Source organism: Perna viridis, chromosome 10 (genome assembly GCF_037379345.1).
Source record: "Perna viridis isolate PV_CMFRI_1.1 ecotype Kerala chromosome 10, ASM3737934v1, whole genome shotgun sequence".
In the NCBI taxonomy this organism is placed as follows: domain Eukaryota; kingdom Metazoa; phylum Mollusca; class Bivalvia; order Mytilida; family Mytilidae; genus Perna; species Perna viridis.
In genome coordinates, this window is record NC_142454.1 from 26,619,559 (window position 1) to 26,635,801 (window position 16,243).

General features: G+C 30.9%; 1 protein-coding gene across 2 annotated transcripts in view; it reads left to right on the plus strand.

The window, feature by feature from the left end:
* The window catches only part of LOC148605168 (uncharacterized), a 77,319-nt gene extending 62,522 nt beyond the window's left edge, over positions 1 to 14,797 (plus strand). For both annotated transcript variants that reach the window (XM_088548120.1, XM_088548121.1), the window contains 6 exons: positions 6,785 to 6,969; positions 8,318 to 8,372; positions 8,703 to 8,878; positions 9,434 to 9,500; positions 11,419 to 11,594; positions 12,075 to 14,797. In XM_088548120.1, coding sequence (XP_088404246.1) covers positions 6,785 to 6,969; positions 8,318 to 8,372; positions 8,703 to 8,878; positions 9,434 to 9,500; positions 11,419 to 11,594; positions 12,075 to 12,347 — 932 coding nt within the window. In that variant the 3' untranslated portion in view covers positions 12,348 to 14,797. The remainder of the gene's footprint in view (positions 1 to 6,784; positions 6,970 to 8,317; positions 8,373 to 8,702; positions 8,879 to 9,433; positions 9,501 to 11,418; positions 11,595 to 12,074) is intronic.
* The last annotated feature ends 1,446 nt before the right edge of the window (positions 14,798 to 16,243 follow it).

Below are 16,243 nucleotides of genomic sequence, written 5' to 3' on the forward strand. Positions count from 1 at the left end.
TGTGCTATATTCTTATATAACGATACTTCTTTTTGTATTTTGATCAACAATTCTCAGAAAACCAAACATTCATCTCACATTGAAATTCATCAAATCAAGCCGAATTAAACCAAAGCAAGACCAATAAACCCTGCAAAGTGCCAATTTTATACATATTCTATGATTTTTTTTATCTCAAAAGCGCAACAACCACCTGAAAACGTAAGACTAGTTTTGTGGTCTGTAACTGCTTCCGAACAAGAGACAATTGGTGGGGTTTTGACATGCATGCATTTTATAAAGACTGCTACTTAAAACATCGAGACGTCATTTTCGTTTTTTTTAATGAAATTGACTGCAGATACATAAAATCCCACATATGTTTATATGTCGTGATTTATAACTTTCATTAATTTCTGTATTTACGTCGGTTATATAAACAGATCACATTGGGTTCAAATTGATGTACATGTATTATTTTTTTATGATTTATTTCTAATATCATATATTACTGTATATGGTTTTTTGCTTCTCATTATGGTATATAGTAATAATTGTTTCAATTAAATTTGAAAAGCCTAAAGTTCTTGTTTTTTAATCTCATGAATCTAGACACCATGATTTTGTGTTCCCTGTGTGATCAACCTGGAATACTTTGTAGGATATATCTTGTCAAAAAAAATATTTCTTCGTTACGAAATTTATTTTTCTTCACTGCATTTCAGAAGACTTGTTTGCAACGGTTTTTCCTTTCTGTCGTAAAATTTTCGCATCAATTCATTCTTTGCTTTTTTGCAAGACGATCTTAAATGCAAAAATCATTTTTTAATGAAAAGGTTATATGATACACGCAATGGTCTGGGGGCGAATTAAGACTGCACACAGAAGCACATTACTTTATCACATAAATCACTTAAACTGCCCTAGTTGCTAATAGTAACCCAGAAAAACAGAAAATGAACGCTGTCTTCATAAAACATCAATTTTTGTATTATGAAATTGCGTTATAAAAGACCTTGACAGAATATCGGGGTCTAAAATATGTTTCCCAAAAGTGACATAATAATCAAAAAAATTAAATCAAATAAGGAAAATAAAATAAATGGACCTTTTTTTTCTATTCATTGCAAGCAAAGCTAGAAGGACGTCTAATCTTACGTGCACATAAGTTCATCGAGATTATTGTCTTCAATTGAAAAGGATGGGTATTTACGTGCCATGAGTTTGTAAACACTAAAAATTGTAAATATTTGATGTTAGTCAAAGCAATTTTAAACTTTAAAACCTTATGCCTGGTTCCTGACAAGTAAACAAAGAAATAAAAGTCAGAATCATATGTCATACGTATATAAATTATAAAGTCAGACCGACAAAGGCATTGTTGAATTGGATATAGTTTAAACGCTTAAATGTTGTAAATTAAATGTTGTCGTTTTGAGATATCATACAAGAGTTTTAAACAACGAAATGGGAAATTTCAGTTTTATTCTGTTTATGTTTCTATGAGCTAGCGCAATAAAATACGGCTTAGAGTGTTTGAATGATATAAAACATGGTCTGTATGATACGTTGTCGTTCTCGCCATCAAATGCATGAAATATCTGCCATATGACATTAAGCAACCATTCAATAAACTTTGTCGTGCATTGGTAAAAATAAAATATTTGAATTAAATACATCATATTCAAAATTGATAAAACGTATCCCTGGATAACATTATTGTACTGTTACGGTGTACTCCATCTCAACCCTGAAAACTGATTTGTTCCACGTGTCATAGGTTTATGTCCTTCTTTCGTCTTCCCTTGACTTGATTATTTATGAGCAACTCGGCGGGTGGTTTTAGAAAAAAACAGAGGACACTTACCCTACCTGTGCACCTGGTCCATGCTTATAGTTTTTAGTAGAGTCCGAGTTCCTCATTTATTTTGGTTATTTTATATTTTGTAAGTGTGTGGTTTTTTTCTGTGTGTTTTTTTTTTTAGTTTTCCATGTCTGGTCTTTGTCCCTGGATAATATTTTTTTTATTCCTGTTACAAACTTGGGTCATTTGATTACTTTTTGATTTCCGCTAGAATCTTTGTTCCCTTGATTACTCTTACTACATCATATATTCATTATTTAAGGGTCAGTCTTTATTATTTTGAAAGTGTAATTTGATAATTTCCACCATCAGAATCATTACAAAAAGACAACATTTTCCAAATTATTATGGTAAATTGATTTATAATTTATTTTAAATGCGATGAAATAAAACATTTAAAGGGCAGTTAATTCTGTCTGTTTTTTCTAACATTCTATTGAAACTTTTCTGAACAAATCAATTGTTGTATATATCAAAAAGTGTTTTTTTTTCTTTAATATACAGAGATCATTCATGAGTGAATTAATATTGTCAAAACGGTGGGTTTCTGATTTTTGTCATTTTGCCTGATTCCTTCTAGGACTTGTACTTTAAAAATTAAAAGGAGAATTCATATGGATACTGGGACTTAAATAATATCTGTGCAAATAACATCCAATTATTTTAGTGCTATATAGCTAATGGAAGGTATAACCGACTTTCATAAATTAATCCAGATTTGTCTACTAGGCTATTAGATAATGTGGTTCTTCTACACACGGACAGACGAATATTTCTATGCCTATGTCTTCTCGTTGCTGTGTGTTTGGGAATTGGGAGAGAGATATTTACTCTAAGTAAGGTCTATTACTCTTTATATTGATAATGAATATTGATCGAGTATTCTTTGTACATTTGCTTAATTTCGTGATTATTTTAACTTTGAAAAAAAATCAAACAGGATATCAGAAGAAAGATTGGTTCAAACTGAACAAAACGCTATATAAAATCTATGCAAAAGTTCGAAGTGTTCCCATTTGTATTTGTCGTACATTAAGATATTATAAAAATCTTTGTCAAGAAAATGCTCGAAAGCAGTTTGTTCAGAGAACTTCTTCAAACATTCCTAAGTTAAAGGAAGCTGTTATTGACGGTTCTATGTTACATAATGATAATAATCATTTGTTCTTGTGAGAAAAAAACACATTATTCACTTTAATGGAAATATTCAATAAAATAACTATTCGAACTAATATTTTAGACGTAATACTACATAAAGTTTATTTTAGACCAAAGTCTTTATTTTGTTCTTAAATAAAAGGCCCAAACTTATATAATTCTGCACCAAATGTAATCATTATGAACATTTCGTTGTTTACTTGAGTCAAATAAATATATCTGGTTTAAAGAAGAATGAATGAATCATGGAAAATGTAGTACCGCAGACTAAGTTACAACTTTTTTGTAGTCAACCGTCCGTATTGATAAATGCGTTTAACTTTTACTTCATCAATTCTAGCCCAATAGAAATATGTGAATTATGCTACAAAATCAAACAGAACAAAGCAAGTTTTATATTTTCTCATAAGATAAATATCTTAGTGATATTCTGTTGTGCAAATCATATACAGTGAGACATACTTCCTTGTTCGTTCCTTCCTGACATGTTGTTATTAAACAAATGTTTGTTTGTTTGTTTTTTTTTTTTGTTTTTTTTCTTTTTTTTTTAGCATTTTTTAATTTCAAATAAATAAATGAATATGAGAGAAGATGGTGAGATCTGATACATCTTAATCACATAAAAATAATAATGTGTTAGATTATTTAGTATGAAATTTGTTGTATTGCGGCTTTCTTTCAATTTTAGTTCTATAAATTACATGCTATTATCTCAAAAAATATGTTAAGACATGAATTTTATATTGGTCAGTTCACAATTCGGTTATTCATCCGTTAAACGAAAAAAGGTGTTTTCTGTTCCTTTTATTACCTTTTATTATATGGTTATTTATGAGTAATTCTAGTATAAGATAAATTAAGGACGGTTATGAAAAACTGCGTGCAAAATCATAGTTACTTCCCCCTAAAAGTAAATGAAGGTAAATCTATTTCTTTCTGCCGCTGAGAGCAAAACTAGTGAAATCAATTGTCGAAATTCAGTACTAAGATACAGTTTGAACATCATATTAAAATAAAAGTGGGTGGTATTTTAACTCATTAAGTAGCTGTCTTTGTAAGAATCATGCAAAATATGAAAAATGTGATACACCTAAAAAAATGCTACATATTGTTATTTTTGTAATTAAGTTGTTTTATGGGTCTAGGAGGTAATCAACATTGAAAATCCAGTAGATTCTATTGTATTTAGCGTCATTTACAGAGTTATCTCCCTTAATTTTGAAATCTACAGTGCATTCTATATAAGTTTTATCTCCTAAGAGCACGGGGTATATGATAAACCACATGTAGATTTCTGTTTACTATGACATTTCAAACAAAATATCAAAAATAAAAATATGTAGGTTTTTTACACATGAATCACATTTTGCATGATCCTTAGCTGGAGTGCTACTTAATTATTTTCTGCATGTATCTTAGATGGACGATATAATTCTTTCCCACTTTAAAGATAAATCAAAGAAAAGGGGAAATATCATCTTTTTTTTCGTATATTTGAATTAATAGAAACTCCAGTATCAGTAATAAAATACTTAAAATGTTCATTAAAAACCAAGGTCAAGACCACCCGACACAAGCTTTATCTCTCTCAATGTAAAGACTGGGTTACAGGAACACTTTTTTGCCGCAGGAATTATTTATCTTTACTTATCCTATAGATTTGAAGGAAATAGAATTCTATTCTTTGTCACTTTCGGGGCGGAATACGAAATGAATATGTAAATAATATGTTTTCCTGTTCATGTTGCCAATGAAAATGAAATCGGAATATGAAAATAGAAGTATATTTGTAGATTTTTCTAACGGTACTGTATATCTCAACCTGTAGTGTATTTTAAATATTTAGACTTGTTTTGTACACATGAAATGTTTTGTTCTTGTAAAATACAATTAGAATCTCGTTAACATTTTTTGTGATGCATGCAAAGTATTTGATGAATACTTACATAAAAGTTTAATGTGAAATGTTTACTTGCATCTTCACTAGTAATATTTTTACATACATTATGTATTTTGATGTTTCGTATTACAAAATGGTATCACTCAAATGCATTTTAAATTAATACTTGTATTCATATCAGAAAAGTAAAAGGCAGAAAATGTCAACGTTATGTTTATTGATGTTTTCATGCTAGACGAATGCAAATTTGACCTACAAAGTTCTTAAAAAGATAGCGATAAGTAATCTAAGGGTGAGGCTGTCGCATGTTATACACTTGATTAGAACGTTATATTTTCCAAATAGAGTCTTTGTTTTATCAACATAATCAGAAGGCGAAGATTTAAACATCCAAAACCACTAAAACCTATAGCCTTGATTCCCTTGATTACTCTTTCTGCTCTGAGATCTATGGCAAAAAAAAGCATACAATCGAGGCTTTGGTTTTCTAGGCTGTACAAAAATATAGCTTTCATTAACAGAGTTATGCTTTCTCGTTAGTAAATTTAATGCGTGAACACTATCACATGTTGTAACTGAATAGCGTTATTCGATTGTGCAACCACCTTAGGTATCGGGTAAAACGGTTTAGGATCTGCAACGGTATACAAGAAATATACAAAAATGTTCGGTTTCTGACAAGATCTATTGTACTACATGTTTAAAACACACTTCAGAAAAGTTCGGGGTATGGCACAGAAGTCAGGAGTGGTTGGATTCTTTTTTTTTATCCAACAGATATTTTGTCGATCGAACGCTAGGTAGTCAAAATCGTTAACTCATTCATTAAAATGTTTAAATATTACATTGCAACAGTGAATGAATTGAAAATACATAGTTCATAACGTTTTGATAGAAATGCACATGCCGATATTAATATCCTTAAAATCCGAAATAAATCGGACTAATTATGTTAAATTTTAGTGTTACTAACTTTATACGACATCTCAAACAATACTGAATATGAATGTTTTTTTTTTTTTTTTTTTTTTTGAAATGTGTTGAATATATTGGCATTCCATATCATTTGTACTTTTGATATTCAACAGAGATCCTTCAGCTAAACAGCTCATTTACGGTTGAAACATAAGTTTTTGTACACATAGTCACTTAAAGTAGCATTTTTATTGATATACATTAAGATACAGTACATCTCAATTTTTATTAAAAAATGATAAAGGTTTCATTTGAAAATAAAGTACATCTCCATTTTAAGTCAAAATAAACCGTAAATGTATTTTTTATTGGTATACATTAACAAAAAGTACATATACATTTAAAGTCAAACTTAAGGAGAAAAGTGACCAACCACATTTTACGTAGATCTTATAAATACGAATTTGAGAGGAGAATAACTAAAGAATATGAGTAAGTTATAACTAAATCAAAATGCCGAAGTACCATAGAAAAGAGGGATATTAAAAATGACAATCCATAGAAGAAAATATATATAAGGAAACAAATAAATAAACAAAAGGAATAAACAACAAGAAAAGCAAAATAGGAAAAGCACACAGAGATAAAATGCACAAACTAAAAATATTTTAAAGAGGGTAATACTTCATATGCTACGGCGAGAACTGAATACTGATGCAAAAAAAAAAGGAAATGAAAACGTAACCGCTAAAGTAAAATTATGTTTGCATAGACATTTATCACAAGAGAGTCTATCAGCTTCAGCTTCATCAAATAAAAAAATAGGTCTCTGAGATTTGATAAATTTAGGCGGCCTTACATGATTGAGTAATATCCAGATTTATCAATATAGCAATGTGCATCTTTGGATTTTGTAAATTAAGAATTACTGATTTGAGAAATAAAATTTCATTTATCGTGTATTTTAGTTACTGCTGCACCAGCAAGCAATGGTAATTCATGTACAGATTCTGGAGCATGGGTCGCAGGAGGTCTTGTATCATGTAGGGACTTGACAACGCCGAACAGTGCTAGTGGTATCTATAAAAATCCAAGGAAATTCTGTGATCAATATTGGGAGAACTGTTGCTCAACTTGTAGTCAGTTATTTTTGGTAAGACCTTTAACACAAGTGTGCGTGTGTGTCTTTATTTTCGTTGGGAAACTCCCTAATAGTCATTTAGTGCGATATAAGTCGTACGTTATGGTTAAATTATAGAAAATAGTACTATGACGCTGTAATTGACCTCGTTCACAGGTTTTAAGTGAATAGGCAGTGGGTAAAATATGATATAAAAAACCACCATTTTGAAAGTTTAATTGAAATATTTGCACCGTTAGAATAAAATAAAAACCAAACTTTTCTATATCATTTTGGTAAATTGAGTTACTATATCATTGAAATGCACTGAAAAGGAACATTTCGAGTGCATAAAACTCTCATTTTTCTAACATTCAATGGAAACAATTTCTGAGAAAATCCAGTGATGCAGATATCATATAGTGTTTTTTTTTTTAGTAGTGAAAGCATCTCTAAGTGAAACTAAATCATTAGATCGGTGTGGTTTTGACATGTATATATATATATATATATCTGTTTTTCCAATTTTGCCTGTTTCTTACAAAAAAAGTTACACTTAAATAATAGCTACAGTTAACATACCAGTTTGCTTCGTTGGTGTTTTACGACTTAAACTTCCAGGACCAATTTGTATAAAAAAAATTCTTCTTTTCTAACGCTCCAACGTTGTTGAATTTTTCGTTTCATGAACCGCACATCATAAGTTTGTAAAAAACTTTGAATCTATACAACTTAAGAGGTAGACCTAGGGTAGGCGAACTCTTGAAATGAGAGATATGTTAGTATTATATTCAATTTCACCAAAACCTATCAAGCTTTCATTTAAACAGAATGAAGTCAGTTCAAGTTACTTTGATGATTACATTAGATTGAAAAAGTAATCAAGGGAACCAAGGTTATAGCGGTAATCACATGAATGCAATCCAGGGACAAAGACCAGACATGGAAAACAGACATACACAACAAAGAACACAAGTAACTAAAATCATACATACAAAGTAACAAAAACAAATGAGCAACTAGGACTCCACTAAAAATAATGAAGCAACATAACCCTGTTTCAGAAGACTATTTGTAAGAACTTGACTATGAGCCGAAAATACAAGCAATTCGAATGACTTAACAATAATATGTAGGGTAATACAAATTCCATGTATTTCTTTCTTTGCATGGTACAAAACACATCAATTATACGCTAAATAGCCTTTTACAAATCTTGTTTTAACTTTCCAACTATTGAAATTTGATTCACATCACAAGGCATACTCTAAGACGAAGAAAAATAAATTCAATTCATTTTTAAGCTAAAACCTGAAAAAGTGATCAAAATCTACCAAATATAACATGACATAACGTACACTTCATTTTATTTTTGATGTAGGATACAACTAAAGTTGCAGTTGCAAGCACGCCTACACGAACACCTGTCAAGACAGGTAATATAAATTCAAAATGGTTTAGTGGTAAAAATATTATACTCCTGTATACTTATCTATTTGTCCTTCTGGATTGTGATTGTTTTCTGCATAAATTCTATAGAAAACACACGTACTTTTATTCAGAAGTATATATACGCTTCAATTAAAAGCCGGGTTTTTTGGGGTTTTTTTTTTGGGGGGGGCGTATTTATTTCACATTTATTGATTTTCATTCATGTCTATTGTTCTTTATTGATTTTTTTTTATATTTTTAAAGCACATGATTGTTATCCTTGTAACCACAATCATTGTTATCGTTATTGTTATTAGTGTTATGTCTATTGATAGATAAGCCTTCCGGGGGTAATACATGTAAAGACACCAATCCGGTAATCGCAGGCGGTGTAGTTCCCTGTACCGATCTCACAAAGCCTAATAGTGCTACTAGTATAGACAAAATACCTAAAAAGTTCTGTGATCAGCATTGGAATGAATGTTGCTTTACTTGTAGTCAGTTATTTCCGGTAAGAGCTACCACGAACGAATATTCATGTTCAGGTGTTAGATAAGGGAAACACAAACGTCAACTTTATGCTTTACAAATCCAGAAGTTTAAACTTAGCTTAAACGTTAGAATGATATGAAGAATCAGTCGAATGAATTTTGAATAAAATATACGTTGTACATTACAATTAGGACAGATCAGCTATATGTCAAATTACAGAAAAAAATTAAAACGATTATTTAAATTCGATGATCATTCGAGACATTCTTGTTAACTTTGGGCTTATCTGGTTTTGGTCGTTTAGTTTTTTGAAACTACAGGCATTTAGCAAACAAGTTCCTATCATTTTCTTTCTTTCTCTTTTGAAAAATCATTCTAACCCCTCGATCTACTTCACAAAATTATTGTTTAATCTTTTTTGCTTTTGCTTTTGTTTTTAAAATTGCTTTTGAATTTTGAACTTATCAAGCATTTAGTTTTAATGTTGCAATCGAGTGGTCATTCCTTGCAAAACGAGTACAACATATCAAAATATGCAGTTTTTATGTGACTGTATTTCTTTGTTTCTTTATAGGATGCCACAAACGGACATTACACCGTTATTGTTCAGAGTACACCATCACCCACCACAGTAAATCCAGGTAAATTTACAAAATTAGAACAATTTCAAACGAGGGATTGACACTTATGTCACCTTTAAATGGCACTACATTTCAATTAACTTTAATTTTGAATGGCATACTGTAATCAGACTGCATAAATTATCGGTGCTAAGCATATACATGATTCATATTGGTTATAAAGGGTTTATATTCCGTATAAACTTCAGGCCGTGGTAATTTTGAGTGTGTAAAATGCATATTGAAAAACACCAATTGAATGACGATCGCAAGGACAAATAATTAATGCTATATAAATCGTTTTGTAAAAATGCCATTGCTGTAAAATGGTATAATTCATTTATATTACTGATAAAGTGTCTACATGAAGGGAGATACAACTATGTAAAACAGGACTAATACAAGTGTATTCTAGAAAGTTTATTATTTTAACACAAAATTTCATATCTAAGAAGAGATTGATAGACTGTTTGATTAAAAAAAAATTTAAAATGGTGTGTTTCTGATATGCACGTGATACACATTGCTAGCTTTTTATAACGAATGTTACTGAATAAAAAGTAGCAACATTTTTAAAGTAAACCCAAATCTAAATGGAAATAAGTTGTATATACGAAGTTATGATAAAGAACCCTATTAGTATTTTATCATCATGGATTATCCATACAGTATCTATATTTAGCTTTGACTTTTTTGTTTATTATTCATTTGGACGGTAAAATAAGTTACTTCACAACTTTATTGGCTGTATGATAGGTTTACCCAGATGAGGTCGATGTTGCTACAAGATTGAAGTCATCACTACAAAAGTTTTATTGTCGTCATCATGAACTCGTGGACCGTTACGGTGTATCCATATGCGCCATGAAAACTGATTTGTTCAACGTGTCACAGTTTTCCTTTCTTCTTTCGTCTACCCCGGACATGACTTTTTATGAGCAACTCGGCGGGTGTTTTTAGAAAAGCAGAGGACGCGTAACCTTCAGGTGCACCTGGTCCATGCTCTCAGTTTTTTGTGGAATTGCTCATTTGCTTTTGTTACTTTGTATGTATGATTTTAGTTACTTTATGTTCTTTGTTGTGTATGTCTGTTTTCCATGTCTGGTCTTACATTCTTTTGGTTACCGCTATAACCTTGGTTTCCTTGATTACTCTCTCTCTCTGAAGTTATATGTCAAGATGAAAAAAATACTACTTGAAAAGTTTTACAATGAACCTGTTTGTGCAACAAAATTCCTTCTCGTTACGTGATAAGACGACAGTATGACTACGTTTACGAGTTTTTAATTCCAAACCGTCTTTATATACAGGTTATTTTTACATGTAATGCATAACATACAAATATTATAGTCATAGTTTTTTTAAGGCAGGTTATACAGGTGAACGTTAAGACATATTTGACATGTACCTACTTAGACTTTTGCAATACATGTAGCGTCTTTGCACTTTTAGTCAACTTTAAGCTTACGTAAGTTCATAAAACTAAACATTAAACAACTATATTGCAGCTGTTTCATCCTAGCTGTCATTTAAACTTGACAGTTACGTCAAAAAGATCAAGTATTATATACTTTATTACTAAAATTCAATTTGTATGATTTGAATAAAAAGACACTTATGACAATGGTAAAATTAAAGTTAAGTTTACAACTTAACCTTATAAACTTAAGTCTGATCAAGTTCAAAAATGTATGTCAAATAAAAATGAACTTAATGTCAAGTTATTTCAAAAAATATTTACTCCATAAATTTTATAACAAATTTACATCATAAAGTCATAAATCGGAAAGGGAGATAATTAGTGAATGAACTGGTAAAATCAAGAATAAACCGGAAATATGAAACCAGTCACTACGTAAATCCTTCTTGGCGGATTGCAAAGATATATCATATGAAAATAATGTCTGAGTTTATCACCAGGAACATCTGTCTTTTACAGTTTCCCCAACCGGAAGTAGTGTATGTTTAGACTCTGGTACATCAATCGCAGATGGTATTGTTCCGTGTAGCGATTTAATCGAACCAAACAGTGCGACTGGTGTTGACAAAAACCCGTGGAATTTCTGCGTACAACACTGGAATGAATGTTGCAAAACTTGCAATAAATTATTTCCGGTTTGTATAAAATATTACTTAAATGCTCTTTTTATCCATGATATAATACTTACCTATATTAATTAGTATATAAACTTGTATATTCATTTTCCATTTAGCATGGATAGCTGCAACCAATATCCAGCTTTTATTTCCCTTTTTTTCTCAATTTTTCCCGTGTGGAACATTGTCGTCAATGATTTAAAATTTTTGTACATCTAAATCAGTTTCTCCCTTACATATGTCATTCTACTATCAATCTGTCTTCGTTGCAATCTGATGTATGGTAAAGCGCATCTAAAATGTAAAATTTAAATACCTTAGATATATATTCCAAAAACATGTTTTGAGCGTTTTTGCATGACAAACAGAAACAGTTTACAACATTCCTTATCCTTAGAATGTCTGTATTATATGTCATACATGGTATACATAGACACCATGGAAAACATTTAAATATTAGTATATTTTTTATTGCTCATTTACTTGCTTTGCTTGTAGAATGGTACACCAACAAAACAACTTAACCCATCATCAATTAAACAACAATCGACAACAACGTCACAATCATCAACAAAGATTGTGCCGGCTATATCACAACAGTCGACATCAATATCTCAAGAAGACTCTTTAAAACAGCTTTTGAAAGAATCAAATGAAATGCTAAAAGATGTTACAGAAATGTTGAAGAATATATTTTGGCCGAAGACGAAGAAAGATTCGTTACAAGTATCTCACAGATATGCATTGTTTGTCAGTAACAAAAAGAGATAACGATTTTAGTTTATTCCAACCGTGTTAATATTGTCAAACATAACGTATTTACTTTATACTGGTACACGTATGTACATTATGAATTATTTCGTAATTTTTCCAGTGAGTGTCATGATCCATGTGCTACACAACAAATGCAACTAATATGCGAGCGACAAATGGCTATCTCACAATGTGGTTCATCGTGATACTTGAGAACCAATGACAGAAGTATGGCATGTCGTTAAAGCGTTCTAGGTGCATTATGAGTTGGGTTTTTTTTCAGATGTTTAACGTTTAAATCGCATTATTATTGATAAATATGTATTCCATTATATTTTTGTTTGTGTTGATAAAATCATTAGATTTGACTTGATTGTATATATACTAAAAGGTTAATAGTTATTTTGGACAAATCATATATGTGTACTTTTAAAACAAAATATCTTGTTATGCTCTACCAAACTTCCAGATATAGTAAAGTGGAAACAGACCATTTGAGCGAATGAATGTTAATACTAAAAAATGCTTCTTTTAAGAACTTAATAAAGAAAAACGTATTCCTAGGTATGTAAAGATTTAAGTTTAAAAGATTTGAAAAAAACAACCGCGGCGTTTTTTGTATAATATGTGTGAAGATTTATGTTATTTGTCATATAATTTTGATATCAAAGAAAAAGGTCTCCATCTTCTCACGCTGAAGGCTATCGTGATATAAGTATGATTCTCTAGAAAAGCTTAATGTATAATAATATTGATTTAATCATATGTTATTTTTAAAGGTTAAATACGTTTTCTTAGCTTTTTTGTTGTACTCGGCTTAATAATGAATACTATGAAGCTCTGTTTGCGGAAATATTGTATTCATTAAACATTTCTATTGACAATATGAAAACAGTTTTATCACAAGTATTTTGAATTTTGTTCAAACGTTGTATTAAACTTAATTAAAAATATAATTTCTATTTGTAAATCTCTTGATTATACCTTAACTAAAACAAATATTTCGACAGGGACAACAGTAAAATGGGAGAATATCCAGCGTGCTTCGTTCAAAATATGCTACGGTCAACGCTTTTACATTCCGCTAACGTATCAATAAATCAATGAAATATAAAAAATGAAACATTCGATTACATTATGATCTTAATTACATTTGATATGTTACTCTTATGCAATACCGTCAAAATATTTGAAATGCTTTAAAAATAGGTAACACACAGTAATAATTCAAAGAAGTCCACTTTACTGTAGGCATGGCCTATATAGATAGCTAGGAGTCTAGTCTCCCTTGAGAACGTATTTTGATGATATGCGCAGTGAATGTAATTAGATTAGATAGTAAGAATCTGGCAAACGTAGTATTCCTTCCCTCTTTCGTCTACCCGGGATATGACTTTTTATGAACAACACGGCAGAGGACGCTTACCCTATCGGTACACCTGGTCCATGCTGCCAGTTTTTAGTGGAGTCCGAGTTACTCATTTGCTTTTGGTACTTTGTATGTATGATTTTAGTTACTTTATGCTCTGTGTTGTGTATGTTTGTTTTCCATGTCTAGTCTCTGTCCCTGGATTGTATTCTTTTGATTACCGCTATAACCTTGGTTCCCATGATTATTCCTATAAATTTTGCAGCATACCCCTTTTCCAGAAGTCTAATTGTAAGAAGTCTACTGCTATAACTTTGGTTCCCATTTGGTTGCTGTTTATTACGCACTTAAACTATCACTATCGTCCATGTATCATATAATTCGACGAAAATTTGGTACGCTTATAAAATTCATACACTTTTCGATAAAGTTGTAACTGTAAGTTTCTATGTGTAACGCTAAAATTGCCTGTAAAGGATTCTAAATACTCTTGCAATCTGAAAAGTTATTTATTTTTAGTATATAATGGCCGTGAAAATCCATAAGTAATTTGAAATTAGACATTTAAAGTCGGAGAGGTCTATATAAGTAGTTTCAGTGTACATTGTATAACCAAAATCTGACCTTTTTGTATTCTTTCTATTCTCAAATGTACTTTAGTCGTCATTTGCCTCATGGAAATATCATTTATGTACATTGTATTGACACTTTCCCACCTATACAAGGATTCATGGATATTGACCCAATTAAAAACCATAACCTAAGTCTACTTCGATTGCTTCCCAAGGCCACTTATTGTATACTCAGTATTATTCCATATGTATAATACAATAGCAGCGTATTAACAATGTTTGAATATTTAAATAGATTCGTATACTTCCTGTATTTTTCTCAATTCATTGCTTGTTCGGTCTATCCGTTAGTACAGTTCATTTACTCAACCCTTGAAACATTTTTATTTCTTCTTTGTTAAACCATTTTATTTTATCTGTTTTGCTACAATTTGGGTGAAAAATATGAGATTTTTATATTTTGTTCTTCGTTTTTGCGTGAAAGTAGCGGTAAAAATACGTACGTATCAGTAATGGATTACAATAGATGCTTCAAATTCCAGGTACACGGCTTGAATGTGATAAATGAAATAAAGAAAATCGTGCGTTTAAAAGTAAGCTCGTATCGTTTATTTAAACGAATGCCTCTATCATGCGTTTATAAGAGATTTTCACTTTAATTGACGAACGATCAGACGTACCGATAGGAATCGTATGTTTTCTTATGTGGTAATGAATACCATTGCAGTAGAAATTATGCTTTAAACTTAAGTTTAACTCATGCCGATTTCGTTGAAATTATTATCAAAATAAATGTAGTAACTTTACAAACTGTGTCTTTTATTTTTCAGACTGAAAATCGAGTCGTTATTTCATACGTACCTTTCGTTCGGTTACAAAGAAATAAGGGTATATGAAAGGGAAGGAAACTTTTGATTAGTAATTGTCGTGCATTATTTTTTCAGCTCCATTTACTTTTGTCAACTTTCCTTTCATCAGTGGCAACATCCCTTCAGCGCCTGCGTATGGAGTTTTCATATCACAACTCATACGTTATGCCAGAGCTTGCCGTAACTATGCAGACTTTTTGTATCGCTCTAGACTTACTATTGAGCTTCTGGAACAGGGTTATGCTGTTACAAGATTGAAGTCATCACTGCAAACATTTTCAATATATATCAATTAATGTGCATTATTCCATACTTTTTCATAACTAATAAACTACAAAATCTTTCAAAATATGATACTTATCAAAAACTTGAAAGTTTGAAGAATTTTATATAAATACGACGCACTTAAGTCTTCATGCCTTCAAACGACATTCTGATTGATAATTCTAGGGCTCTAGACTATAAATAAATAACTATGACATATAATATGCATTTTACATTTATTATCACAGTTGCGGAGACTGAAGGAGGTCCGAGATTTGGAAACCATTTTTTTCAAAGGAAAAGTTTTCTAATTTTATGACGCATTTGAACAAACATGAGCTGTTTTAAGCCTTATGTCCCGCTTTTCCTTAGGTCCACAATATGTTTTAATCTCTTGACAACCCCCCTCCCACCACCACTGCTATCGCATTAAATACTGCATAGAATATGAGATTCAAACATATGTTGTATTGTAAACGTTGTGTTGTTGATTTCCAATAAAGTAATGAACTGTGAAATAGATATGAATGGTTCCACGGTTTTCTCCCGTTCTTCACGGTCAGTAACATAAGGGTATGTTAGTTTTCGGTGAGTTTCGTTGAGTTCCGTTTATTTATTGCGCGTATGATTAGTGGAAATCTCTATTGTGCGTTTAAACGAAACCCAAAATGCTCAAAAAACGCATAATAAACGATGCACAAACGCTATAATGGGAAGCGGAAACGTTTCAAAAAGTGTACGAAGTGTAGTGAAAAGATACATATAAAAACTGGAGGTAAGACAATTAAGACATCACACACAAAACTGAAGCACTAACAATCTGAATTCCCAAATAAGATT